Below are 27,872 nucleotides of genomic sequence, written 5' to 3'. Positions count from 1 at the left end.
TGCTAGATTCACTCAGCACGTCAGGCAGCATCTATGGGAGGGAAAAAGAGTTAATTCTTCTCGTCAATGACCTTGTATCAGTTCCCGATTGCAGCACCACCCTACCTCCGCTTCCTTCGTTCTCAGCTCTTGGTTACGTATCCGAACTGTTTTTGTCATTTCCTTCGGCACCTTGGTGATGGGGATGATCGATGCCTGAATCTTTGCCATCAACTCTTTGTTCTTCCTCTTTGCTTTATGCAGCTGGAACAAGCAGAATGAGGGGAACTTGTGAGGGAGAGGACTGGAATAATACAACTTGCACGAGCGATGATGCGTCAGTGCCTTGCAACCCACAGACTTAATCTCTGCCAATCTCTTGCTCCCCTTGCCTACCTCCCCCACTTCCAAACCCTCCCCTCTCCCAATTTTGTATCCCACCAAATCCCGGCTCTATTCCATCCTCATGCCCGTTCCTCCCCCAGTTCTGCCCACTCAGCACCAATGTGCCAGGGTGGCACAGAGGCTCAACGGTGGAGTTGCTACCTCACAGTGCCAGAGAACCGGGTTCGATTCTGAATACGGGTGCTGTCCATACAGTTTTCCCCATGACCGTGTGGGTTTTCCCCAGCTACAGTTTCCTCTCACACTCCAAAGACGTGTAAGCGTTGCAGGTTAATTGGCTTCGTTAAGTTGTAAAATTGTCTCTAGTGTATGTAGGTTGTTAATATGTAGGTCAGCGTAGACTTGGTGGGCCGAAGGGCCTGTTTCCACGCTGTATCTCTTGTCTACAGTAAAGTCACTACAAAACATTTCTCCGTCTCAACCTCGCGTCTGTCCTAACCCCAGCTCTTCCCCAGCCTTAGGTCATTCCCAATGGCAGCCTTTTGCTTTTCCCAATCCCTGATCTAACCCCGTTAATTAATATTTGTAATCCTTGCACTTCCCAGTCTTTCCCATTTCTCAATCCCGGCTGAGTTTTTATCCATTTTCTCCCTTCCTGTTACTGGGTCCTTTCTGTGCCACACAAACCCTGATGTCCATGGAGACAGACCCACCATTTCCAGGTTTTGTGCCTGCTGTTCATCCTGATGGGTGCGTTGTTTCTGCAGCTCTTGCTTTTCCTTATGGGTCATCACCTTTTCGATGCTCTTGTCTTGAACCACAGAGTGCGTAGAAACCTTACGCAGGACCACATCAACTTCTCGTGGAATCACCGACTTCAGACGCTGCAAAAACATGACAAGGAAAGGCATCCCAGTCAGCATCCACAGAATCACAGCAGTTAGTCAAAGAGCCATATGGCACAGAAACAGGCCTTCAGCCCACCCAATCCATGCCAACCAAGTTGCCTATACCTGGCCTATATCCCTCCAAATCTTTCCTATCCATGTATCCGTCTTGCCGGGGTGGGAGATTGCAACCTTCATGTGGTCCACCCCATTTCGACTAATGCAATCAACCCGACGTGCACAAATAGATCAAATAGAAAAAGTTGACCTACAACTTTAGGCTGTGCATGCCGTACGCAAGATCTGTCTTGTCAATGTTGTAATTTTACCCGCCTCCACCACTTCCTCATTCATTCTACACACCATCCATATGGAAATGTTGATCCTCAGACCCTTTTATAATTTTTCCCCTCTCACCTTAAACCCACGCTCTTTGGTTTTGGTCTCCTCAACCCTGGGAAAAGGACTATGGCTATTCACCTAATCTATGCCTGCCATGATTTTATATACCTCTAAAAAGGTCACCCCTCAGCCTATTTTGCTCCAGAGACAAAACTTCTAGCCTCTCCAGCCTCTTGTTATAACGCTCATATTTAACTGAATAATTTAACTAAACTTTCCTCAGCCCATTGGCCCTGGTGAAAAAGATCCTGTTGTAATCTTAGATCACTTTATTTACGGTCAAATCACTTCACCAGCAATTAATGTGCCAGCCAGGCCGGTATTGATCACCAATTATTAACTGCATCATTAACTGCCCTTAGAAGGTGGTGAGCCACCTCTTTGGGAGGCTGGACACTGTGAAGTGTAGTGACCCAACACCGGAGAACCTTAATCATTGTAGAGATTGTACAAATCAAATTTCAATGGTAGCCTTGAGGATAAGTTCATGAAATGTGTTGAAAGTGGTTTCTTAGAACGATAGGGTGAGGGACCAATCAGGGAGCAGGCTATTTTTGATCTGACATTGTACATTAAGACAGGATTAACACATGGTCTCGTAGTGAAGGATGTCTTAGATGGTATGATTTAAAATTCACACTGAGGGTGAGAAATCTGCGCCTGAAACTATTGGGGTGGGAAAGGTAGTGGGATATATCTCTGCTTTTTCTTTTTTTTTCATTTCTTTGCTAGTTCAGGGGTTTTTTTCTTCTTTCTTTTTCGTATCTGTCTTCTTCCTTTTCATTCTTTCCCTTTTACTTTTTTCCAATTCACTTATCAGTTTATAAAATGTTAAAACTGAAGCTGTACGAAAATTGTATCATTGTATCATTGTTATGTCGATGACTTTCTCCTTGTACAATTGCTTCTAATAAAATAAATATTTAAAAAAAGAAACTAGTGTTCCTAATAAAGGCAATTACGGTGGCTAGACTGGAAATAGATTAATAAGCAAGACAGTGGATCAGCAGACATTTAAGGAATTATTTCATAAACTTCAGCAAAGGTATATTTCAGTGAAGAAGACCGGCTCTGTGTGTCGAAGGAAGGTAAGATGATGATCACATGGAAAGGAAGGACAATCACGCTGTGAAAATCAGTGGAAACATTTGGAAAACCTTTTAGAAGGGGACTAAAATGTTTATCATTTTGCAGGTAGGGTAGGAATGTACATTAAAATATCATATTAACAGAGAGTATAAGCTTTGACAAGTTTATAAAAAGGAAGTGAGTGGATAAAGCAAACAATAATCCCTTAAAGAATGAAAGTAGGAATTAATAATAGTAAATAGAATGGCAGAGGTTATAAATAATTATTTTGGATCGATCACACAAATAAAAACACCAATAATGAGAGCTATGATAATAATAATTAAGGAGCAAGAATGGGAATGGGAACAAAATGATTCCATCACTAGAGTGAAAGTAGTGGGCTTGGTAAAGGCCGACATGTAGTCTGAACCTGATGATGGTATTGTGTGTGTGTGGAAGGAGATGGGAGAGGTGCTTGCAGAGACATTGGGTGTGTTGGTTAAAATCCACCAATATTCCCTAGATCCTTGACAGGCCTCAGAGGACTGGTATACCACAAACATAACAGCACTGTTCAAGATAAGTGCTAGGCAGAAGAATAAAATCTGTCAATGAGTTAGCTGAATGCCTGTCATTGGGACAATGTTGGAATCCATTTTGAAACGCACTGGACAAGCAGCATCACAGTGGTATTCTGAAAGTGAAATCATGGGTGACAAATTTGTTCAAGCTCTCAGAGGGTGGCATGACAGGGAGGAACGAGGGTAAACCAGCAGCGTTATTTGCTTTTTAAAAAGGCATTCGATGAGATGTCTGCTGAGATAAGGTTACCACACACTGTATGCACATACTGGTTTGATGGTAATATGTTGGCATGTACAGGGGAGAGGCTAACAAGCAGAAAACAAGCAGAGGGGAGCTATTTTCAGATTTCCATGGATCAGTGCTGTGGCCCCAAGTATCCACAGTCTGCATTAATGACTTGTGCAAAGGGACCATGTGTACTGTAGGCAGATTTGTTGATGGTTCATGGGTTTGCAAGTAGTGAGGACACAGAGCCAAAGAGGGATTGCAGAACCAAGAAGGTAATAGAGTATTACCAAGAAGGTAATAGAGTATGGATCGCTACCTGAGCCGCGTGCAAATTGGCACAGGGTTGAGAGGATAAGAAAGTTGAACGCCTGGCTCCAAAACTGGTGTGGATGAAGTGGTTTAGAATTTGTGGGGTATTGGGGAAGGAGGGAACTGATCCGATGGGACGGACTTCACATGAACCCGAGTGAGACCAGACTCCTGGCTAACTGTATCACAAGGGCTGTAGATAGAGCTTTAAACTAAATAGTGGGGGGTTGGGGCCAGCAAATTGGAAATGTAAGGGTGGAGTTAAAAGGAAAAATTGTACAGGGAATGTTAAAGTAGTCTCCCAAATTAATGGGAAGGAAAGTTCAAGAAAGGGTAAGGTCGGTTAAAATAAGGACCGTTGTGAGAAGGAAGGTGAATAGTGAATTAAAGGTGTTGTATTTGAATGAGCGTAGTATAAGAAACAAAGTGGATGAGCTTGTAGCACAGTTAGAAATTGGTAGCTATGATGTTGTCGGAATTACTGAGATGTGGCTGCAAGAGGATCGGAGCTGGGAGCCGAATATTCAGAGTTTTACGTCATATTGAAATGACAGGATGTTAGGCAGAGGAGGTGGAGTAGCTCTGTTGGTTAGGAATGAAATTCAATCCTTAGTGAGGGGTGACATATGATCAGAAGATGTAGGGTCATTGTGGATAGAGCTGAGAAATTATGGGTGAAAATACACTAATGTTTACAGGCCCCCATACAGTAGCCAGGATATAGGGTCCGTTACATCAGGAGATACATTTGGCATGTAAAAAAGGCAATACCCCGGTCATGGGAGATTACAATGTGCAGGTAGACTGGGAAAACCAGGTTGGCCAAAATTGACTGGAAAGGGACTCCAGCAGGGATGATGGTGGACAGCAATGGCAGGAATTTCTGGGAATAATCCGGAAGATACAGGATGTTTTCATTTCAAAGAGGAAGAAAGATTCTAGGGGGAGAAAGTGGCTGACAAGTGTAGATTAGTATGTCTTTACTATATACTAGACTAAGTGGGAACCGTTGGGTCCCAGCCACATGGGAGGCCTGGTCCACCCCAACAGGACCCCTTGCCCAACGCAATATTCCACCACTCACCTGTTCCCCCAACGCAACCCGTTCCCCCAAAGCAATGTTCCACTACTCTGGGGAGGGGTTGTGGGGGTGGGGGGTATGGGGTGGGGGGGGAGGGGGTGCAGGAGGGGAGGTGTGGGGGAGGGGTGTGTGTGGGGGAGGAGGGTGTGTGTTGGAGCAGGGTGTGGGGGAAGGGTGTGTGGGGGAGAAGTGTGTGTGGGGGAGGGGGTGGGGGGATGTGGGGAAGGGGGGCGGGGTAAGGAAGGGGATTGTGGGGGAGGGGCGGTGGGGGGGGGAGGGGTGTGTGGGGAAGGGAGGGTGTGGGGGGCTGGGGAGGGGGGTGGGGGAGGGGGTTGTGGTGGAGGGGGAACCTTGAAAACCTTCATAAATTTTGTACTGTTTCACCGATCGAAAAAAAACTTATTTCACTTGCAAATGGAGAATGGCAAGGTGGCGAAAAATCGTAGCGCTATGGCGGATAGTTTTTGAGCAAATTTATTTACAACGCAGACAGGAAGTGGTCAAGATGAGAGTTTTAGTAATATATATATAGATATAGATAGATGATATATATCAGTACACAGATTATGCATGCTACACATTCTTTACATAGTCTAGTCCAGATCTTCATCGCTACCCTGGACACACCGTCCTATTTGTCAATGCGTCACTCTCTCTCTTCAGATTTGATGCAGACTCGGGGATGAAAGCACTTTGTGTTCCCTCTGCTTGTACTGCAATAAAGTCTATGAGTTATAACCTCTATGTGTGGGTCTGATCATTTCAACATAGTGTCCTATCATGGACCCCTTACTTGCCTAGTTGGTTTTAGTTTATTTTAGTTTATGTTTTTTTGTTCTAACCCCCAGGGACCGCAACAAGTTTATTATTTTACTATGACTGACACACTTCGTAAGCGTGAACCTTTAGTGTTTGATGGTGACCTCGCTGAGCATTGCCACATCTTTGAAAAGGACTTCACCATGTATATCCATGCAGCGCATCATGCCGCAGCGCTAGACATTCGTGCCTCCATTCTCCTCAATCTGTCTGGTACAGAAGCCACTCGACATGTTCATATAGTCCCGGCAGAAACTATAGATGACCCCGTCTGCCTGCTGAACAAATTCTGACAACTGTGTGAGCTATGCACTAATCTCGTAATGGAGCGCCACAGATTCTTTTCCTGTAGCCAAAGATAAGGTGAGCCTGTTGAAGCCTATATCAGTTGTTTAAAGCACATCACCAGCCGATGCGGGTTTGAAAATCTATGTGATAGTCTTATACGTGACAGACTGGTTTATGGTATTCTCAATGACAAGGTGTGTGATGAACTTATATGTGATGCAGATCTCACTCTGGAAAGGGCTAAGAATCGCTGTCGTGTTGCAGAGATGACAGACTCTCACACTAAATCTCTGGGCCTGGGTCCCCACTCTGCCAATGATGTAAATGTTGCTGGCACATTTTATCAGGCCCAGCACCAGCCTTCCCAAGTGCCCGGTAGATCAGGTGTCGGATTCATTAGCAATTGTGTGAACTGTGGAGGTTCGCATGCAGGCATTCGTGAACAATGTCCGGCCTACAGAAAAGTTTGCTACCACTGTAAATGCAGAAATCATTTCAACAGCTGCTGCCACTCGCGTGGGAACAGAGTAGAGACAAAGCAATCAGCGAACCTCCTAGAGCAAGAGAGCTTACAGCCAAAACCTTCCCACGTAACTACATCAACCTCTCTGACTAACGAGAACATACTGCCTGCTATCGAGAGACGGAGTATAAAGATACATTCCTTGTCAGACTTGTCTCATCAACACCAAGATGCCATGGTTACTCTCCTCATTTACGGGACGAGTGTTATTGCCACACTCGACACTGGAGTTCGTTCTGTCCTTATCTGAACTTAACAGGATTCGGAAAACCTAGGTCATCAATCAGACCGCCACAACGTTACATCCATTTGGAGAGGGTACAGTGCTCCTTGTTGGAAGAGTCAAGTTACAGTGCCATCTGGCGTCACGTGTCTACAATCTGAGCTTCTTTATTTTCCGAGAAATTTTTTTGACGACAAGCTGGGCAAGCTTCCCATCAAGTACACAATTACAACCGACCCTGTCCTACCAGTTGTCCGTCCTGCACACAGGATTCCCCATGCTTTGCGGGATCGCATACAAAATGAACACAACAGAATGGGGACTCTGGGTGTGATTGCTCCTGTCATTGACCCATCGGATCGGGTCTCAACCACGGTAGTAGCAACGAAAAAGAATAATGAAGAAATACGGATTTGCATCAATCCTAAAGATTTAAATACTGCCATCAAACGACCACACCATCCCATGCGTACAGCGGAAGATGTTGCAGCGCAGCTGGGCAAAGCAACTGTTTTCTCAATTCTGGATGCCTAGTTCATACTGGCAGATTCCATTGGATCACAACTCTTTCAAGCTAACCACTTTCAGCACACCCTTTGGACGTTACAAATTCCTGCGAATGCTATTCGGCATAAACTCGGCAAGTGAAGTATTTCAGTGCACTATGGAACAACTATTTGCAGGTTACCCATGCTCCATCAATGTTATGACATTCTTGTTGCTGGACAAGCAGTCCAAAAACACGCCGCAAACTTAAGGAAAGTTCTAGACCGCGCCAAAGAGATCAACCTCAAATTTAACTCCCTAAAGTGCAAATTCCGAATGAGTGAGGTGAACTATGTGGGTCATGTGTTCACCAGTGACGGCCAGAGGAGTTGAATAACATTTTTGGCTGAAATTCTAGAGAGTCAGAAGGTGGAAATTAGTGGAGTGACTATTTCTATGGAGAAGGTGCTTGGGAAGCTGAAAGGGCTGAAGGTGGATAAATCACCATGGCCGGATGGACTGCACCCTCGGGTTCTTGAGGTGGCTTTCGAGATTGTGGATGCATTGAAAGTAATATTTCAGGAATCACTTGAGTCAGGAGTGGTCCCATATGATTGGAAAATTGCCAATATTACCCCGCTACACAAAAAGGGAACATCAGAATAGTGGGAATTATAAGCCAGTTAGTCTGTCTTTGGTGGTTGGTAAGATCGTTGTGTGGTGGGAGATTGCAACCTTCACGTGGTCCACCCTGTTACGACTAATGCAATCAACCCGACGTGCACAAACAAATAGATCAAATAGAACAAGTTGACTTACAACTTTAGATTGTGCACGCCATACGCAAGACGAAGAAGACGATTTAGTCCATTATAAAGGATGAAGTTATGGAGTATTTAGAAGTTCACGATAAATTAGTCCGAAATCAGCATGACTTTATGACTTTTGCTTGACAAATTTGCTGGAATTCTTTGATAAAGTAAATAGCAAGACAGACAAAGAAGAGTCAGTATACATCAGATGATGTTTACTTAGATTTACAGAATATCTTTGATAAAGTGCCACACGTGAGGCGGTTAAGGAAGATAAGAGCCCACGGTATCAAAGAGCAGATACTAGCATCGATATCAGGTCGGCTGGACGGCAGAAGGCAAAATGTGGCAATAAAAGGCTTTTTCTGGTTGGCTGCCAGTGACTAGCAGAGTTCCACAGGGGTTGGTGCTAGGGCTACTCTTCACGCTGTATATTGATGATTTGGACGAGGGGATTTGAGGATGATGCAAAATTTGAGGATGATACAAAAATAGGTGGAGGGGCAGGTAGTACAGAGAAAGGAGGGATTCTGCACAAGGACTTGGACATGTTGGGAGAGTGGGCAGAGAAGTGGCAGATGGAATATAGTGTAGTAAAGTGTGGATTCATGCATTTTGATAGTAGGAATAAAGGCATAGACTAGTTTCTAAATGGGGTGAGAATCCAGAAATTGGAGGTGCAAAGGGACTTGGGAGTGCTGGTGCAGGATTTCCAAAAAGTTAATCTGCGTCGAATCGGTCGTAAAAGAAGCAAACTCAATGTTAGCATTTAAGACCAGTGGGACACTTTGGGTCCCTGTAACACGGGAGGCCTAGACCCCAACGCAATATTACACCACTCACCCAAAGCCCCCACGGGAGGCAAGGAGAGATTTAGAGAGATATAGACCAAGTGGGACCCATTGGGCCCCATCCATCAATGCAGTGGGGGGGGAGAAGGGGGGGGGGGGGGGGGAACGTGGCGTACGGGCTCACCCCGGAGACAGGCGCCCCCCAGAGTCAATCACCCATGTAAACCCCCACAAGGAAAACTATAGAATTTATGGAGGCAATCAATCGTTCCCACGTTGGTGGGGTGGAGGCGGTGGGGGGGAGGGGGGAGAGGGTGGGAAGCGGGGGGGACCTGAGGGTGGCGGGGGTCAACAGTGTTTTATTGTCATATATCCAAGATAGGACAATGAAATTCTTGCTTGCTTGGCTGTAGGGAAATTGTTCCAGAACATGGATGTTGCAGTTATCAGGCACCTGTACCTTCTTCCTGAGGGCAATGGTGAAATGGTGTGGGTCTTTGATGATGTTGGCTATCTTTTTGAGGAGGAGGGGGAGGGGGCGGGGGTTGTGAATAACCCGGCGGGGGGGGGGGGGGGGGGGAATGTGTGAATAACCCAGCGGGGGGAGGGGGCATGAATAACTGAAGGGGGGGGGGTTGTGAATAACCAAGGGGGGGGGGGGGGGGGACCACAGCCAGGGCAGAGAAGAAGCGGCAACCCCAGCTCAATTTCCGCCTGGCCAACAAACATTCCTGCGATTCTGAAGAAGGGCCTGGAGCCGAAGCGTCACCCATTCCTCCTCTCCAGAGATGCTGCCTGTCCCTCTGAGCATTTTGCATCGACATTCTTGTGAATCTTTTCTGCACTGTCTCTAGCTCAAAGGAAGTTGAAAGACAAAATGTTTATGTGTGAGTATGATGATATTGGTAAATTGGTATGTGACAAAATGGAGGATTTCTGCCTTTGTAAAACCTGCTTGGCATCTTTCTGCAAAAGCTGCAAGGCCATGAGGTTCATGGCTCCGGAATATCTGGGTCCTGGGAGGAAACCGAGTACAGGATGATGTCCAGATGTTCCCTCAATTGTAAAATGTATGAGGGTTTTGAAGAAAGAGCTGAGCCTTGCTGCAAATGCATGAACAGGATTGGTTGGGGAAAGGTATGTTATAATACCACTGTTAACTATGTTGCAAGGTCTTTGTACTGTTATCTTGTGATTGGTTGAGACAAGGGGCCTTGCCCAAATTGTTTATGTTACCTGGTAAAATGTTTCTTTACTTAGATTAGATTAGATTAGATTCCTTTATTGTCATTTAGACCTTTCGGTCTAAACGAAATTATGTTGCCTGCAGTCATACACAGAACCAATAAAAACAAAACATACAATAAACACAAATTAAACATCCACCACAGTGAGTTCACCAAGCACATCCTCACTGTGATGGAGGCAAAGTCTTAGTCTCCGTCTCTTCCCTCCTTGTTCTCCCTCTGCGCTGAGGCGATCGATCCAGGCCGGAGATGCCGCCCTCCAGTCCAGCAGACCTCCGTGGTGATGTCGCCGCCGCCGAAAGCCGGAACGCCGTCTCCGCTCCGAGACGGCCCGCCACAGCATCAGCTCCGGGCAGCCGCCCCAGCTCCAGGCCGCCGCCCCAGCTCCAGGCCGCCGCCCCAGCTCCGGGTCCCGCAGTCTCCGCTCCGGGCCGCTGCCCCAGCTCCGGGTCCTGCAGTCTCCGCTCCGGGCCGCTGCCCCAGCTCCGGGTCCCGCAGTCTCAGCTCCGAGCCCCGCTGCATCAGCTCCAGGCCGCCGCCGAAAGCCAGAACGCCGCACCAGCAAGTCGGGCCACCACTGCCTCAGCCCCGAAGACGGCCAGCCTCTCGTTGGTGAGTCCTGGCTGGCTCTGCCTCCGGAGCCTCGGGGTCAGTCGCAGGCTGGAAGCCGCCAGCTCCGCCATTGGGCCTCAGCGCAGACGGAGGCAGAGAAGGGGGAAACGACAAGAAAAAGTCGCATTCGCCCGAAGGAAGAGACAGAGAACATGTTTCACTCCCCCCCCCCTAACACAACCCAACAAACTAAAACTTAACCAAAACAAGACAAAAAAAACAACAGAAAAAAGTAAAGACAGACGGATTGCAGGCGAGCCGCAGCTGTTAACAGCGCCGCCACTTCCGCCACCAGGGGAACTGTCTTCCATTAGGAACTTTATGTAGAAACAATGTAACGGGGTATTTTGTGATTGGGTTAGGGAAATGTCAATTAATGTTTTGTATGATCTTTACTTATGTTTGTAGGGGTTGCCCCCCCCCCTCATGTATTTCGCGCCACGGGTCCGATTCAATATATAAGAGGGGACACCACATGAGTCTGATTCGATCTTCTGAGGTAGCACTTGGGACCGTGCTGACTTGCTGGAGGTGTCTATTCACACGAGGCTGAACGGCTTGGACGAACAGAGACAAGGATCAGATCCGCGGTATGGTTAGGTGTTGTATAGGAAGTGTGTTTGTGTTTGAGAATAAAGAAGTTTAGTTGATCCAGTGCTTGACTCAGTGTTTTACTGAACCAGACTAACGGGGTGAGATTAGGAGCAGAATTACAGGTAAACTAGAAAGGCTAAAGAAAGTTGGCCTTTCTGGCAAGGGGGCGTGAAATTTAAACAAAAGGAGGTTGTGTTGCAATTTCAGGCCCCTGGTGGGACTGTTCCTGGAGTTTTGATCTCCATATTTCGGGAAGAACATGTTTACATTGGAGGCAGTGCAAAAAGGGTTCATTTGGGCGATTCCTGGGATAAAAGGCAAAGGTCGAGCAGATGGACCTTAACTCACTGAAGAAACATAGAAAAGTAGTGTAGGGAGGAACTGCAGATGCTGGATTACACTGAAGATAAACCTAAAATGCTGGAGTAACTCAGGCAGCATCTTTGGAGAGAAGGAATGGGCGACATTTCAGGACGAGACCCTTCTTCGGAGTCACCCATTCCTTTTCTCCAGAGATGCTGCCTGGTTCGCAGTCACTACAGCACTTTGTATCTATCTTTGGTATAAACCAGCATTCTTTGTTTTTAATGAACTCACTGACTGAGATGCCACAGTTCCCTGAAGAGAGAGTTCCAAATATTCACTGCCCTCTGAGGAATAAATTATTTATCATCCAAGTCCTGAAAGGTCTACATTTTTTGGGAGAGTGTAGCACTGATTCTAGACTCATCATCCAGGGTAAATATCCTTCCTACATCTCATGTGTCCAGCCCTGTGTGTTTCAATGTGATCTCCCCTCATTCTAACTTGAGAAAACACATTCCAGTCTACTTGGGGCGACACAGAGGCACAGCTAGTAGAGCCGCTGCCTCACCGTGCCAGAGACTCAGGTTTGATCCGGACCTCAGTTGCTGTCTGTAAGGGGCTTACACATTCTTCCTGTGACTGTGTGGGGTTTTTTCCGGGTGCTCCGGTTTCCTCCCACACCCAAAGACATGAGGTTTTGTTGATTAACTGACTGCTGAAAATTGCCTCCAGTGTGGATAAGAAAGTGGGATACCAGAAATAGTGTGAACAGGTCAAGTCAAGTCAAGTCAAGTTTATTCGTCACATACACATACGAGATGTGCAGTGAAATGAAAAGCGGCAATGCTCGCGGACTTGTGCAAAAAAACAAACAAACAAACAAGGTGAGCAATGGTCATCATGGACTTGGTGGGCCAAGGTGCCTGTTTCCTTGCTGTGTCTCTAAACTAAACACAATCTCTGTTCATCTGCAGTCCACCATCCAGTGAACCTTCACTGGACTCCCTCTATTGAAAGCAAGTCTGGGACAGCATTAAGGTGTGAGGTGATAAATGATACACTTTCACCCAGTCCCTCTCTCCCACTTGTCTCTTTCTCTCCTTGCCCCACCTCCACCCCCCCCCCCCCACTCTAACCCCATTCACCTCTTTGTACATCTCAGCGCTGATGCTAGCAAGCTTTGCTGCTCCCATGGTTTCCAATGTCAGTCTGGGGAGCTTGGCACGTTCCTTCCTGCGGAGAGCAATGTAGATCTGATACAGGAGACGGGTAGCAACTCCATGCTGTTCTTCAACGAGTGCCTTCGCAACATTATCACTGAAGATCACCCCCAAGAGCTGCAGTGTGGATAGCAGGCGCTGGAAGTTATTGACCTGGGAAACAGCATTTCTGAGGAGAAAGGAGAGAGATTAATAGGCAGAGGGACCGAGAGCACGGTTACAGAGTGATTCAGTTCACTGTTGGCATTGATTACACCATGCACTGGCTGTGATTAGAGCAGGTAAACATGGCATTTAAATGTAGCTGCATATTGATTGGGATGGCTATGTTAAAACCTGCAGTGTTGTAATTACTGAGAGCCTACAATAACAGATCATTTTGAAATTGACCCAAATATTGAGATCGAGAACCGGGTGTCCTGGTGTCAAGACAACAACCTTTCTCTCAATGTTAGCAAGACAAAGGAGATAGTGCTCAATTTCAGGAAATGAAGCGGTACACATACACCAGTTTGCATTCATGGTGCTGAAGTAGAGTTGGTTTGAAACTTCAAATTCCTTGGAGGCAATATCACCAGCAACTTCTCCGGGACCACCCATATTGAAGCAACGACCAAGAAAGCACACCACGCCTTGATTTCCTTAGAAGGCTTAGCAAGTTCGGCATGTCCCCTACAACTCTCGCCAATTTCTACAGATGTTCCATCAAAAGCATTTTATCAGGATGTATCACAGCTCGGTTGGGAGCAGCTCCATCCAAGACAGCAAGAAATTGCAGTGAATTGTGGACGCAGTCCAGACCATCATTTGACTCCATTTACACCTCAAGCTTTCTTGGCCAGCAGCATAATCAAGGACGTGCCGCATCCTGGCCACTCCCTCTTCTCCCCTCTCCCATCGGGCAAAAGGTATCGAAGTGTGAAAACGCACATTTCCACATGTTTCTTCCCAGTTGTTTTGTGGTAGCTGTTAGGCAACTACCACAACGCGAGATCATTCATGAAGTACTATCTACCTCATTGGTGACCCTCGGACTTTACTGGTTTTACCTTGCACTAAACATTAGCATTATACATGGTAAATGGCTTGATTGTAATAATGCATTGTCTTTCCGCTGACTGGTGCACGCAACAAAAGCTTCTCACTGTACCTCGGTACATGTAACAATAAACTAAACTGATATATATTGGGGTAGACGAAAATGCTGAAGAAACTCAGTGGGTGAGGCAGCATCTATGGAGCAAAGGAATAGGTGACGTTTTGGGTCGAGACCCTTCTTCAGACTGATGTGCGGGTGGGGGGGGGAGAAGAAAGGAAGATAGATAGATAGAATTTATTACCACACAACCAGGGTCGGTGGAATTTGGGTTGTCAGCAGCGATACAATAATAAAGAACACACAACCACAATAAAAATGTAACACAAACATCCACCACAGCATTCATCACTGTGGTGGAAGGCACAAAATTTGGCTAGTCCTCCTCCATTTCCCCCCGTGGACAGGACCAGAGTCCAGTCAGTCCAGGATCGGCTTTTCCTCACCGGAGACCGCGGCTTTAAGTTGTTGTAGGCCGCAGGCCGAGATTTAAAGTCTCCGCCGCAGCCAGAAGCACCGTAGACTGCAGGGCCGGCGGTCGAAGCTCCCCTCCAGGGGTGATGGTAAGTCCATGCCGGACCCGTGGTAGAAGTTGGCTGCGGGCCGGCAGTGATGGCTTCTTCTTCCCCCGGGTCCCCCACGAGGGATCCCGGGCCGTAGATGCCGCACCAGCTGGAGCTCTGCAGACCGCGACTTCAGGCTGCGGCTTCAGGCTGCCGGCAGCCCCGGGCCAGCGAAACGGAGCGCTCCCCTCCAGCGAGGGCTCACCCGCTCCACAACGAGAGTCCACGCTGCGCCCGCCGCTGAAGCCCCGAGCGCGTCTCCGGGAAAGGCCGCGCCGATCCTTGTTGTTAGGCCACGGGGGAGGCGACCTGGAAAAAGTCGCCTCTCCATGGAGGAGGCGACCGAAGCGGTTTCCCCCTTGCCCCCCCACACCACCCCTCACACAAAACACACAAAGGAACATTAAACACATACTTTAAAACATACTAAAAAATAAAAAAAGTTGAAAAAACTGACGCGCTGCTGACATGGCTGCTGCCAGAGCAGCACCCCCTACGATGCTGATGTGGAGACAGTGGGCTGTAGGAAAACTGGGAAGGGAAGGGAAGGGGAAGGAGGGAGAAAGCAAGGACTACCAGAAATTGGAGGTCAATGTTCATACCGCTGGGGTGTAAACTGCCCAAGCGAAATATGAGGTGCTACTCCTCCAATTTGCGGTGGGGCTCACTCTGGTCATGGAGGAGGCCCAGGACAGAAAGTTCGGATTCGGAATGGGAAGGGGAGTTGAAGTGCTAAGCCACCGGGAGATCAGGTTGGTTATTGCGAACTGAGCGGAGGTGGTGGGCGATGCGATCGTCAAGCCTATGCTTGGTCTCATCGATGTAGAGCAGTTGACACCTAGAGCAGCGGATGCAATAGACGAGGTTGGAGGAGGTGCAGATGAACTCTGCCTCACCTGGAAAGACTGCTTGGGTCCTTGGATGGAGTCAAGGGGGGAGGTAAAGTGCCAAATGTAGCATTTCCTGCGGTTGCAAGGGGAGTACCAGGGGAGGGGTGGTTAGAGTGGGAAGGGACAAATTGACCGAGGAGTTACGGAGGGAGCTGTCTCTGCGGAAAGCCGAAAGGGGAGATGTGGCCAGTGGTGGGATCCCATTGGCGGGGGCGAACATGTCGGAGGATAATCTGTTGTATGTGACGGCTGGTGGGGTGAGGACAAGGGGGATACGATATATTTGGGTATCAGTGACTCCCTTCATTCTAGTGAAGATAAAAGACAAACCACAAGCTAGTTTTAGTTTAGTTTATTGTCACATAATCTCTCTACTTTGATATTTAATTACTCTTAAATTGTCCAGCGATTAAAAAAACAAACAAACCGGGAACAGACGTCCGATCGATTTTTCTTCATCGACTAGCAGCCCGAGGAAATCCCTCTCTGACAAGCGATACAAACCTGCATTTTAATCCCACCCCCCCTCAAAGGCACGAGAGTTGCACACACAGCCAGTGGCAGATCTGCAGCGCCGCTGAAGGTAGGTTTTGTAACATCGCTACAATATTCCACCACTCACCTGTTTCCCCAAAGCAACCCGTTCCCCCAAGCAATATTCCATCACTCAGGGGAGGGGGTGTGGGGGAGGGGGTTGTGTGGGGGGAGGGTGTGGGGGTGGGAGAGTGTGGTGGAGGGAGAGTGTGTGGGGGCGGGGGGGAGAGGTGTGAGGGGGAGGGGGTGCAGGGAAGGGTGTGTTCGGGGGGGAGGGTGTGTGTGGGGAGGAGGGGGTGAGTGGGGGAGGGTTGTGTGGGGGTGGAGATAGGGGGGTGGGGATAGCGGGGGGTGGGGATAGGGGGGGGGGTGGGGATAGGGGGGGGTGGTGATAGGGGGGGGTGGTGATAGGCGGGGTGTGGTGCTGGGGGGGGGTGGTGATGGGGGGGGTGGTGATGGGGGGGGTGGTGATGGGGGGGAGTGGTGATGGGGGGGAGTGGTGTGTGGGGATAGGGGGGGGTGTGGGGATAGGGGGGTGTATGGGGATGGGGGGTGTTTGGATGGAGGGGGTGGGGATAGGAGGGGGTTGGGGATAGGGGGGGTTGGGCATAGGGGGTTGTGGGGATAGGGGGGTGTGGGGATTGGGGGGGGTGGGAATTGGGGGGGGGTGGGGATTGGGGGGGTGGGAATAGGGGAGGGGAAGGGGGGTGGGGAATGTGAGTGTGGGGAGGGGAATGTGGGTGGGGGGGAGGGGAAGGAGGGGGAGGGGAAGGAGGGGGAGGGGAAGGGGGGAGGAGGGGAAGGGGGGAGGGGAAGGGTAATGTGTGTGAGGGTAATGTGTGTGAGGGGAATGTGGGTGAAGGGAATGTGGGTGTAGGAAGGGGAATGTGGGTGTGGGGAATGTGGTTGTGGGGAGGGGAATGTGGGTGTGGGGAGGGGAATGTGGGTGTGGGGAAGGGAATGTGGGTGTGGGGAAGGGAATGTGGGTGTGGGGAAGGGAATGTGGGTGTGGGGAGGGGAATGTGGGTGAGGGGAATGTGGTTGTGGGGAGGGGAATGTGGGTGTGGGGAGGGGAATGGAGGACATTTAAAGGTGAAATTTTAAGTACAGAATCTTTATGTCCCTGTTCGGTTGAAAGGAAATAGTAAAAATTGGAAAGAGCCATGGTTTTCAAGGGAAATTTGACACGGTTCGGAAAAAGAGAGAGATCTACAATAATTATAGGCAGCATGGAATAAATTAGGTGCTTGAGGAGTATAAAGAATGTAAAAAGAATCTTAAGAAAGAAATTAGAAAATCTAAAAGAAGATATGGGATGTAATGTTAAAATTGTACAAGGCATTGGTGAGGCCAATTCTGGAGTATGGTGTACAATTTTGGGCGCCTAATTATAGGAAGGATGTCAACAAAATAGAGAGAGTACGGAGGTGATTTACTAGAATGTTGCCTGACTTTCAGCAACTAAGTTACAGAGAAAGGTTGAACAAGTTAGGTCTTTATTCTTTGGAGCGCAAAAGGTTAAGGGGGGGGGACTTTATCAAGACCTCTATCGTCTTTAAAATGATGAGAGGGATAGACAGAGTTGACGTGGATAAGCTTTTCCCACTGAGAGTAGGGAAGATTCAAACAAGAGGACATGACTTGAGAATTAAGGGACAGAAGTTTAGGGGTAACATGAGGGGAACTTCTTTACTCAGAGAGTGGTAGCTGTGTGGAATGAGCTTCCAGTGAAGGTGGTGGAGGCAGTTTCGTTTTTATCATTTAAAAATAAATTGGATAGTTATATGGACGGGAAAGGAATGGAGGGTTATGGTCTGAGTGCAGGTAGATGAGTAAGGGAGAATAAGCGTTCGGCACGGACTAGAAGGGCCGAGATGGCCTGTTTCCGTGCTGTAATTGTTATATGGTTATATGGAATGTGGATGTGGGGAGGGGATTGTGGGTGTGGGGAGGGGAATGTGGGTGTGGGAAGGGGAATGTGGGTGTGGGGAGGGGGGGCTCGCACTCTGCTCACCCCGCACCTTCAGCTTACGGCCTCACGCTGCAGATCTCGGTCCCACTCTGGCTTCACTCAGAGGCTTCCGTTTCAACACAGCAGCTTCCTGCTGGTCGTGCTGATCACCGCAGAAGCAGTCCGCGGGCTGCGCACTACTAGTGGGCTGCACACTTCAGCTTTTTATTCTCCTTGCTGCGCTATTGACAGCGGGTTCCGGAGTGGGTGTTTTTTCTGATTTTTAAACCTTCATAACTTTTGTACATTTTCACCGATCGGAATAAAACTTATTTGACTTGCAGCAGAGAAGAATGGTGAGTAAGGTGGCGAAAAATCGTAGCACTATGGGGGATCGTTTTGGGGCAAATTTAAATACAACGCAGTGGTCAAGATGAGAGTTTTAGTAATAGTATAGATAGATTGCCAGGATTCAAGGGCCTGAGCTAATGGCAGGGCTGTGATTTTATTCCTTGAAGCACAGGCAGATGAGGAGTAATCTAATTGAGGTGTATAAAAACATGAGGGAAAGAGATTGGGTGAATGTGCAAAGTTATTTTCCCAGAGGAGGGGAATCAAGAACTAGCTGTAAAGGTTTAAAAAGAGAGGGAAGTGCTTTAGTCGGAACTTGAGGGGCAACACAGTGATTTGGACTTTCAGAAAGCATTTGATAAGGTCCCACTTAGGAGATTAGTGGGCAGAATTAGGGCACATGGTATTGGGGGTAGAGTGCTGACATGGATAGAAAATTGGTTGGCAGCCACGAAACAGAGAGTGGGGATTAACGGGTCCCTTTCAGAATGGCAGGCAGTGACTAGTGGGGTACCGCAAGGCTCGGTGCTGGGACCGCAGCGATTTACAATATACATCAATGATTTGGATGAGGGAATTGAATGCAACATCTCCAAGTTTGCGGATGACATGAAGCTGGTGGGGCAGTGTTAGCTGTGAGGAGGATGCTAGGAGGCTGCAAGATGACTTGGATAGGCTGGGTGAGTGGGCAAATGCATGGCAGATGCAGTATAATGTGGATAAATGTGAGGTTATCCACTTTGGTGGCAAAAACAGGAAAGTAGACTATTACCTGAATGGTGGCCGATTAGGAAAAGGGGAGATGCAACGAGACCTGGGTGTAATGGTACACCAGTCATTAAAAGTGGGCATGGAGGTGCAGCAGGCAGTGAAGAAAGCGAATGGTATGTTAGCATTCATAGCAAAAGGATTTGAGTATAGGAGGTTCTACTGCAGTTGTACAGAGTCTTGGTGAGGCCACACCTGGAGTATTGCATACAGTTTTGATCTCCTAATCTGAGGAAGGACATTCTTGCCATAGATGGAGTACAGAGAAGGTTCACCAGACTGATTCCTGGGATGTCAGGACTTTCATATGAAGAAAGACTGGATAGACTCGGGTTGTACTCGCTAGAATTTAGAAGATTGAGTGGCGATTTATAGAAACTTACAAAATTCTTAATGGGTTGGACAGGCTAGATGCAGGAAGATTGTTCCCGATGTTGGGGAAGTCCAAAACAAGGGGTCACAGTTTAAGGATAAAGGGGAAATCTTTTAGGACTGAGATGAGAAAAACATTTTTTACACAGTGGTGAATCTCGAATTCTCTGCCACAGAAGGTAGTTGAGGCCAGTTCATTGGCTATATTTAAGAGGGAGTTAGATGTGACCCTTGTGGCTAAAGGGATCAGGGGGTATGGAGAGAAAGCAGGTACAGGATAACGAGTTGGATGATCAGCCATGATTATATTGAATGGCGGTGCAGGCTCGAAGGGCCGAATGGCCTACTCCTGCACCTATTTTCTATGTTTCTATGAAGGGATTCAAAGTAACATTTGCAGATGACACAAAGCTGAGTGGCAATGTGAACTGTCAGGAGGATACTATGAGAATACAGGGTGACTTGGACAGGTTAGGGGAGTGGGCAGATGCATGGCAGATGACATTTAATGTGGAGAAATGTGAGGTTATCCACTTTGGTAGCAAAACAGGAAGGCAGATTACTATCTAAATGGCGTCAAGTTGGGAAAAGGGAAAGTACAACGCGATCTGGGGGTCCTTGTTTATCAGTCTATGAAAGTAAGCATGCAGATACAGCAGGCAGTGAAGAAAGCAAATGGCATGTTGGCCTTTATAACACGAGGAGTCGAGTATAGGAGCAAAGAGGTCATTCTGCAGTCGTACAGAGCCCTAGTGAGACCACACCTGGAGTATTGTGTGCAGTTTTGGTCCCCTAATTTGAGGAAGGACATTCTTGCTGTTGAGGGAGTTTATTACAAGGTTAATTCCCGGGATGGCGGGACTGTCATATGCTGAGAGAATGGAGCAGCTGGGCTTGTGCACTCTGGAGTTTAGAAGGATGAGAGGGTATCTTATTGAAACATATAAGATTGTTAAGGGTTTGGACATGCCAGAGGCAGGAAACATGTTCCCAATGTTGGGGGAGTCCAGAAGCAGGGGCCACAGTTTAAGAATAAGGGGTAAGCCATTGAGAACGGAGACGAAGAAACACTTTTTCTCACAGAGAGTTGTGAGTCTGTGGAATTCTCTGCCTCGGAGGGGGGTGGAGGCAGATTCTCTGCATGCTTTCAAGAGAGAGCTGGATAGGGCTCTTAAAGATAGCGGAGTCACGGGATAGGGTGAAAAGGCACTGATTGAACGGGGTACTGATTGGGGATGATCAGCCATGATCACATTGAATGCCGGTGCTAGCTTGAAGGGCCGAATAGCCCACTCCTGCACCTATTGTCTATTGATTTAGAAGGTGGGTATATGGAATGAGACTAGACTATATGGAATGAGACTAGACTAAGTGGGACACATTGGGTCACATTCTCACACGGGAGGACTCACACTTTACTCACAAAGACTCTCGAGCCAAAGACTCACACTTTACTCACAAGGCTGCTCCCTCACTGCCGCTCCCTAAGAGCCATCTTGCTTATATTGACTGATAAATTGCCTAATTTACCAATTTACAAACCAAATTCCTCAGTTTTCAGCTTTTTTCCCCCTGATTCACTTCTAACTCTCCTCCCACTCAGGCTAGAGCCAATCAGTGCTTTCTCCTGCTTCTCTTTATTGCTGTTGCTTCAAAATCCATGGGAGCTCTGAGTTAAGTCTGCCTGTGCTTTGCCTCTCCCTTTCAACTGTTTTCCCCCTCTGACTCACTTCTAACTCTCCTCCCACTCGGGCTAGAGCCAATCAGTGCTTTCTCCTGCTTCCCTTTGTTGCTGTTGCTTCAAAATCCACGGGAGCTCTGAGTGATGGCAGATGGAGAGATGGTGGGAGCACAGGGAAAAGTTGAATCAGTTGTTATCTTATTGAATGACAACACTTGTTTAAGGGACCAATTGGGGGGGAGGGAGTTCCTTTCACAGCGTGTGGAGAGTCTGTGCCAGGGGTAAAGTTGCGGGGAGGGCAGGAGTGTTGAGAAATGCGGTATTTAAAAACATATAGTAGCAATGTTACAACATTTTGAGATTTTAAAAATCAAGTCTTTAATTTATTCCATCAGATAAAGCAGAAAAAGAAGTTTAATTTGACACCTAATTCACTTTCATATCTTCAGTATTAAAAAAGTTATGGCCATTTTCATACTCGGAAGTTGGCATCTTGTTCCCTATTCAATGACTTAACACAAAAGCTGTGATCGTGAACATTTAAAGGCCGATAACTTTCTTAAATTTAAGAGAACTGAAAGAAATTTTCAGTTATTATAGATTGAAGCATTCTGAAATAAATATGAAACAATCTTACTTAGATGACTTGAAATTAAAGCATATAATAATGGATGGGAAAGGAATGGAGGGTTATGGTCTGAGCGCAGGTATATGGGACTAGGGGAGATTATGTGTTCGGCACGGACTAGAGGGGTCGAGATGGCCTGTTTCCGTGCTGTAATTGTTATATGGTTATATGGTTATAATTAGTTAGTTACCTAATTGTAGCTAATTACAAAATTAAATTGCTAGATCTAAACATCTATCCATTTCTTAGGAATAGATTGGTTTTGCTGGTGTTGAGGGCCAGGTTATTGCGCTGGCACCATATGGACAGTTGCTCGATCTCTCTACTGTATTCTGACTCATCCCCATCAGTGATACGCCCCACAATAGTGGTGTCGACAGCGAACTTGATGATGGAGTTCGCACTGTGGTTCGCTACGCAGTCATGGGTATAGAGTGAGTACAGCAGAGGGCTGAGCACGCAGCCTTGAGGTGCTCCCGTGCTGATTGTTATCGAGGCTGACACATTTCCACCAATACGAACAGACTGTGGTCTGTGGATGAGGAAGTCGAGGATCCAGTTGCAGAGGGATGCGCAGAGACCCAGTTCTGCGAGTTTGGTAACCAGTTTGGAGGGGATGATTGTGTTAAATGCCGAGCTGTAATCAATGAATAACAGCCTGACATATGAGTTTTTGTTGTCCAAGTGGTCCAGTGCGGAGTGGAGGGCCAGCGAGATCGCATCCGCCGTTGATCTGTTGTGGCGGTACGCGAACTGCAGTGGGTCCAGGTTTTTGTCGAGGTAGGAGTTGATTTGCTCCATGATCAACCTCTCAAAGCATTTCATCACCACTGGCGTTAGTGCCACTGGTCGATAGTCATTGAGGCACGTCACCTTACTCTTCTTGGGCACCGGTATAATTGATGCCCTTTTAAAGCAGAGGTGAGAGGTTGAAAATGTCCGTAAAAACTCCCGCCAGTTGGTCCGCCCAGGTTTTTAGAACACGACCGGGTATACCATCAGGACCAGGTGCTTTTCGGGGGTTCACCCCTCTGAAGGATTTCTTGACATCAGCCTCTGTGACTGAGACTGAAATGCCATCACAGCGAATGGGGGATCGGGAAGGCACATCAGTATTCTCCCTGTCAAAGCATGTGTAAAACGCATTGAGCTCGTCAGGGAGTGATGTTACACCGACATTCGAGCTGCCTCCTGGTTTTGCCTTGTAGGAGGTGATTGCATTCAGGCCCTGCCACAGCTGCCGAACATCTGTCTCGTCCTCCAGTTTGGAGCAGGTCCCTTTTGGCCTTTTTGATGGCCTTACCAAGGTCGTATCTGGTCTTCATGTAGGCCACTGTATCATTGGAGGTGAATGCCCTGTGTCTGGACTTCAGGAGAGTGCGGATCTCAAAGTTCATCCAAGGTTTCTGATTGGGAAACACTCGGAAGGTTTTTGTAGGGATGCAGTCCTCCACACATTTCTTTATGAAGTCTGTAACGACTGTGGCATATTCGTTCAAGTCCGTTGCCGAGTCCTTGAACATTGCCCAGTCTACAGACTCCAAACAGTCCTGGAGTTGTTCTTCTGGTCAGGGTAGGCAGTGCCGACCTTGCCTAACCTGATGGCACGTGCCTGACACACATACACCCTCCATCACACACACATACACACACACACCCTCCATCACATACACACACCTCCATCACATACACACACCTCCATCACATACACACACACATACCCTCCATCACACACATACCCTGCATCACGCACACACTCCCACCCTCCATCACACACACACCCTGCATCACGCACAGACACCCACACACACATACCCTCCATCACACTCACACCCACTCCATCACACACACCCTCCATCACACACACCCTGCATCACACACGCACACCCTCCATCACTCACTCACACCCACCCATCTCACACACACATCTGCCATCACACACACTAACACACACACACATCCTCCCTCACACACACCCTCCATCTCACACATACACACCCTCCATCACACACACCCTCCATCACACACACTCCCTCCATCGCACACACACAAACACACAGACCCTCCATCACACACACACACACCGCCAGCCTCACGCCACCCACACACATCCACACGCCACAACCACTAAGCATACACCACCTCACTCACTCCTCACACAAATCCACACACATCCACCCGAGAACAACACACCCTCCCTCACACACACACCGCCGCCACACACACACACCCTGCCAACGCACAAACACACCGCCATTGCACCACAACACACCGCACCACCCCCTCACACCCCATCCATCTCACACACACCACACACACTCCATCTCCAACCCTCACACACACCTCACACACCTCACACACCTCACACACACACACACACCACCTCACACACACACACCCTCCATCTCAGACACACACACACTCACACACACACCCTCCACCTCACACACACACACACACCGTCCATCTCTCACACACACACACACCGTCCATCTATCACACACACCCACTCACAGTTCACTCAGCACGGCTTGTAGGCTCACAGTTCACTCACTAATGGCTGGTGGACTCACAGTTCTGGACTCAACTCTCACTCACGGCTTCCGGGCTGACTGACTCATGCCCGGCCTCTGGGGCTATATTCTCCTCGCCCCCAGAAGGGGCGTTACCTTCATGGTGACTGACAGGCGAGAAGACCAATCTGCTGATCTCACGATTTTTTGAACCTTCATAACATTTCTAATATTTCACCGATCGGAACAAAACTTGGTGGGGCTTGGAGCAGAGAATGGTGAGTAAGGTGGCAAAAAAAGTCCTATCGATATAGGGTAGCGTTTTTGCGCAAATTTAATTACAATGCAAGTGGTCAAGATGAAAGTTTTAGTAATAGTATAGATGCCGTAGGAAGAGGTAGAAGCAAGTACAATAACACCATTTCAAATGTATTTGGGCAGGTCCATGGATAGGATTGCTTTAGAGGAATATGGGGGAAACATGGGAAAAGTTTAGATAGGAATTCTTGGTTATCATAGATAAGATGGGCCAAAAGGCCTGTTTCCCTGCTGCAAGACTCTAAGCGAGTGATTTTTTCAGACATCGTAACTTCCCTATTCCAGTACTCTTACCACCCATCTGTATCTGCCAAGCAAGAACGGGGGAACACTGCTTCCTCATCCACCATTAACAAAACTTGGCAAACGCTGAGGCCCAGAGCAAATCACTCCGGTATCTCACGAGCAACTGCCTGAAAAACTTCTTAGACACTTCACACCCACTTCCATTGCCATCCCTGAATCCATCCATTACCCTCAAATTCCTCTTAATGTCCAGCAATCTTTTGTTGGTACAGTATGAAATGTAATTTGAAATCCAGATATCCTTCATTCTGGGGGTTCCCCTTAATCTACTAGATTGGTTACAAATTCAAAAAACTGCTATATATACTTTCTGAAATTCTGTCTGATTAATACCAACGGCATCCTCAATGCCATATCCCATGAATTTAAAGCATAATTCATTCCTGGTTTGGTGGATTGGGGTTTCTTCGGCAGTTTCCATGGTCATCTCCCCACAGAACATGAGTCCTGCACTGATCCTGCCTCTGACACAAACTACAAAGCTTTCAATCCCCAACAATTCTTGCCAACGGCGGAGGACCACAGCTATGCGTAGCCAGGCCGATCCCATAATGCCGCCAGGACAACGGGCCTTCATGGTCAGGCCAAGAACCCTGCACATACAAACTGGTACTTGAAAATGGCACCAAATCTGGTAACTCTGTATATTGTCTTAGTGTACTACCGCTATACACTTGTACTGTATCTGAGATGATTATTCAAGATGTATCCAAGTGCATATGTACAGTGTAGGAACTCCAGATGCTGGTTTAAATTGAAGATGGACACAAAATAATGGGCAGAGAGGCAGGCAGCATTTCTGGACTGGAAAAATGGGTGACGTTTCGGGTCGAGTCTGCAGAAGGGTCTTGACCCGAAATGTCACCCACTCCTTCTCTCCAGAGATACTGCCTGTCACGTTGATTTACTTCAGCATTCTGTGTCTATCTGCATACAGTATGTACAATGATACTCGTACCTTGCTACATGTGACAAAATGTACCTCGGTACATGTGACAAATAAAGTACCATTGTAGCGATTGTAACACAGGCTCCATGTTCTGCAGATTTATTTAATTTCCCAGAAGAGTGTAAATGTTCTCACCTGCCCTGGGAGAACTGATCAAAGTCATCCTGAAGTTGGTGCTTGTTCAGAATCTCTCCTATTAGATATCCCGTGGAAAACTCCTTTGCAAATGTTCCGGGTTCTAAAAATAGGTGAATCAGTCCCAAGCAACAAGCAGAGCTAAGAGCCGCTCCCCTCACCCACCACCATAACCCACTCCTCCCTACAACATGCTGCACCTCCTTGCTCACCCCACCCACCATTGAAACGCACCCTCTCCCCCCCACCATCGAACCGCACCTTTGCCCCCACCCTCCCCTTCCCATTACTGCCACCCATACACCCACCACCCCGTCCTCGTCCCTTTCCCCTCTCCACAACACTCTTCTACATCACTGCCACCCCCACGAGCCTGCCCCTCACCCCACCTGGCCCCACACCCACCCATCAACCCCTCACCTTCACCCCCAGCCCCTCACCCCACCTGGCCCCACACCCACCCATCAACCCCTCACCTTCACCCCCAGCCCCTCACCCCACCTGGCCCCACACCCACCCATCAACCCCTCACCTTCACCCCCAGCCCCTCACCCCACCTGGCCCCACACCCACCCATCAACCCCTCACCTTCACCCCCAGCCCCTCACCCCACCTGGCCCCACACCCACCCCTCAACCCCTCACCTTCACCCCCAGCCCCTCACCCCACCTGGCCCCACACCCACCCATCAACCCCTCACCTTCACCCCCAGCCCCTCACCCCACCTGGCCCCACACCCACCCATCAACCCCTCACCTTCACCCCTAGCCCCACACTCACCCCTCACCTTCACCCCCAGCCCCACACTCACCCATCAACCCCTCACCTTCACCCCCAGCCCCACTCACCCCTCACCTTCACCCCCAGCCCCTCTCACCCCTCACCTTCACCCCCAGCCCCTCACTCACCCCTCACCTTCACCCCCAGCCCCTCACTCACCCCTCACCTTCACCCCCAGCCCCTCACTCACCCCTCACCTTCACCCCCAGCCCCACTCACCTCTCCACCCCTCACCTTCACCCCCAGCCCCACACTCACCCCTCACCTTCATCCCCAGCCCCACACTCACCCCTCACCTTCACACCCAACCCCACACTCACTCATCAACCCCTCACCTTCACCCCCGGCCCCACACTCACCCCTCACCTTCACCCCCAGCCCCACGCTCACCCCCTCCCCAGCCTGCCCCTCACACCCCCAGCCTCTGGCCCCTCACTTACGCCCACTGCACAGCCACTCACTCCCACCCCCTTCACGCCCCCCTAGCCCATCGCCCATCACCTACCCACTCTCCGGGACAGCTGCAGCTCCTCATTCAGCCACCGGCACAAAATCTCCGTCATTTTCAGCCGCCTCCTGCGCTCCGCCTGAAGCCTGGGCCCCCGTCACCATGGAGACCGCTTCCGTGGCAACGGGACCGGCGTCCGGCGGCTGCACGTGGGCCCAGCCCAACCCCCTGACGCCCGACGTTACGACGTCACCACACGCTCGACGTCCGACGCATGAACGTCACCAAAGATGATAGAGCAGGATCAAAGATCCTGTATCGCCCGACGCATGAACGTCATCGCATGAACGTCACCGCATGAACGTCACCGCATGAACGTCACCGCATGAACGTCACCGCCCAGCGCTCGAGCGCCTCGTGGTCAACCGCCATCTTTGATCACGATGGAGAAGATGTGTATGTGATGAGGAAACACTTTTTCACACAGAGCAGGGGCCGTGGAACGTTTTTGAAAGTGGGGGGGCTGAGCGATCACTCATCACCGGCCTCGGGGGTACCCGGTGAGGGAGCGGAGCTGGGAGGGTGGCACAATAATTATTTGTTGTTGTTGCTCGACCACCAAAAACTGGGGGATAATACAGGCCATCCCCCAACTCAAAACGATCCCAACCGCCCCCTCTCGGGGCCCCCCCTTCCGCTCGGTGGCTAATCACAGCGCCTCGTTCACTGCCCCATATCCCCACTGTGAACCGCGCTGTGATGGGCCGTTGAGCCGAGCCGA

General features: G+C 48.8%; 1 protein-coding gene across 1 annotated transcript in view; it reads right to left on the bottom strand.

Moving 5' to 3' along the window:
- spef2 (sperm flagellar 2) overlaps positions 1-27,358 on the bottom strand; it is a 162,550-nt gene extending 135,192 nt beyond the window's left edge. Inside the window, exons 1-5 of the mRNA XM_033018764.1 lie at positions 27,149-27,358; positions 25,864-25,966; positions 12,734-12,977; positions 1,038-1,208; positions 106-243 (exon numbers count right to left, since the gene is read on the bottom strand). Coding sequence (XP_032874655.1) covers positions 106-243; positions 1,038-1,208; positions 12,734-12,977; positions 25,864-25,966; positions 27,149-27,206 — 714 coding nt within the window. The 5' untranslated portion in view covers positions 27,207-27,358. The remainder of the gene's footprint in view (positions 1-105; positions 244-1,037; positions 1,209-12,733; positions 12,978-25,863; positions 25,967-27,148) is intronic.
- Positions 27,359-27,872: the final 514 nt, after the last annotated feature.

The sequence above is a fragment of the Amblyraja radiata genome, chromosome 3 (genome assembly GCF_010909765.2).
Source record: "Amblyraja radiata isolate CabotCenter1 chromosome 3, sAmbRad1.1.pri, whole genome shotgun sequence".
NCBI classification, from domain to species: domain Eukaryota; kingdom Metazoa; phylum Chordata; class Chondrichthyes; order Rajiformes; family Rajidae; genus Amblyraja; species Amblyraja radiata.
The sequence above is the reverse complement of the archived record's forward strand: the minus strand, read 5'-3'. Positions and strand labels throughout refer to the sequence as shown.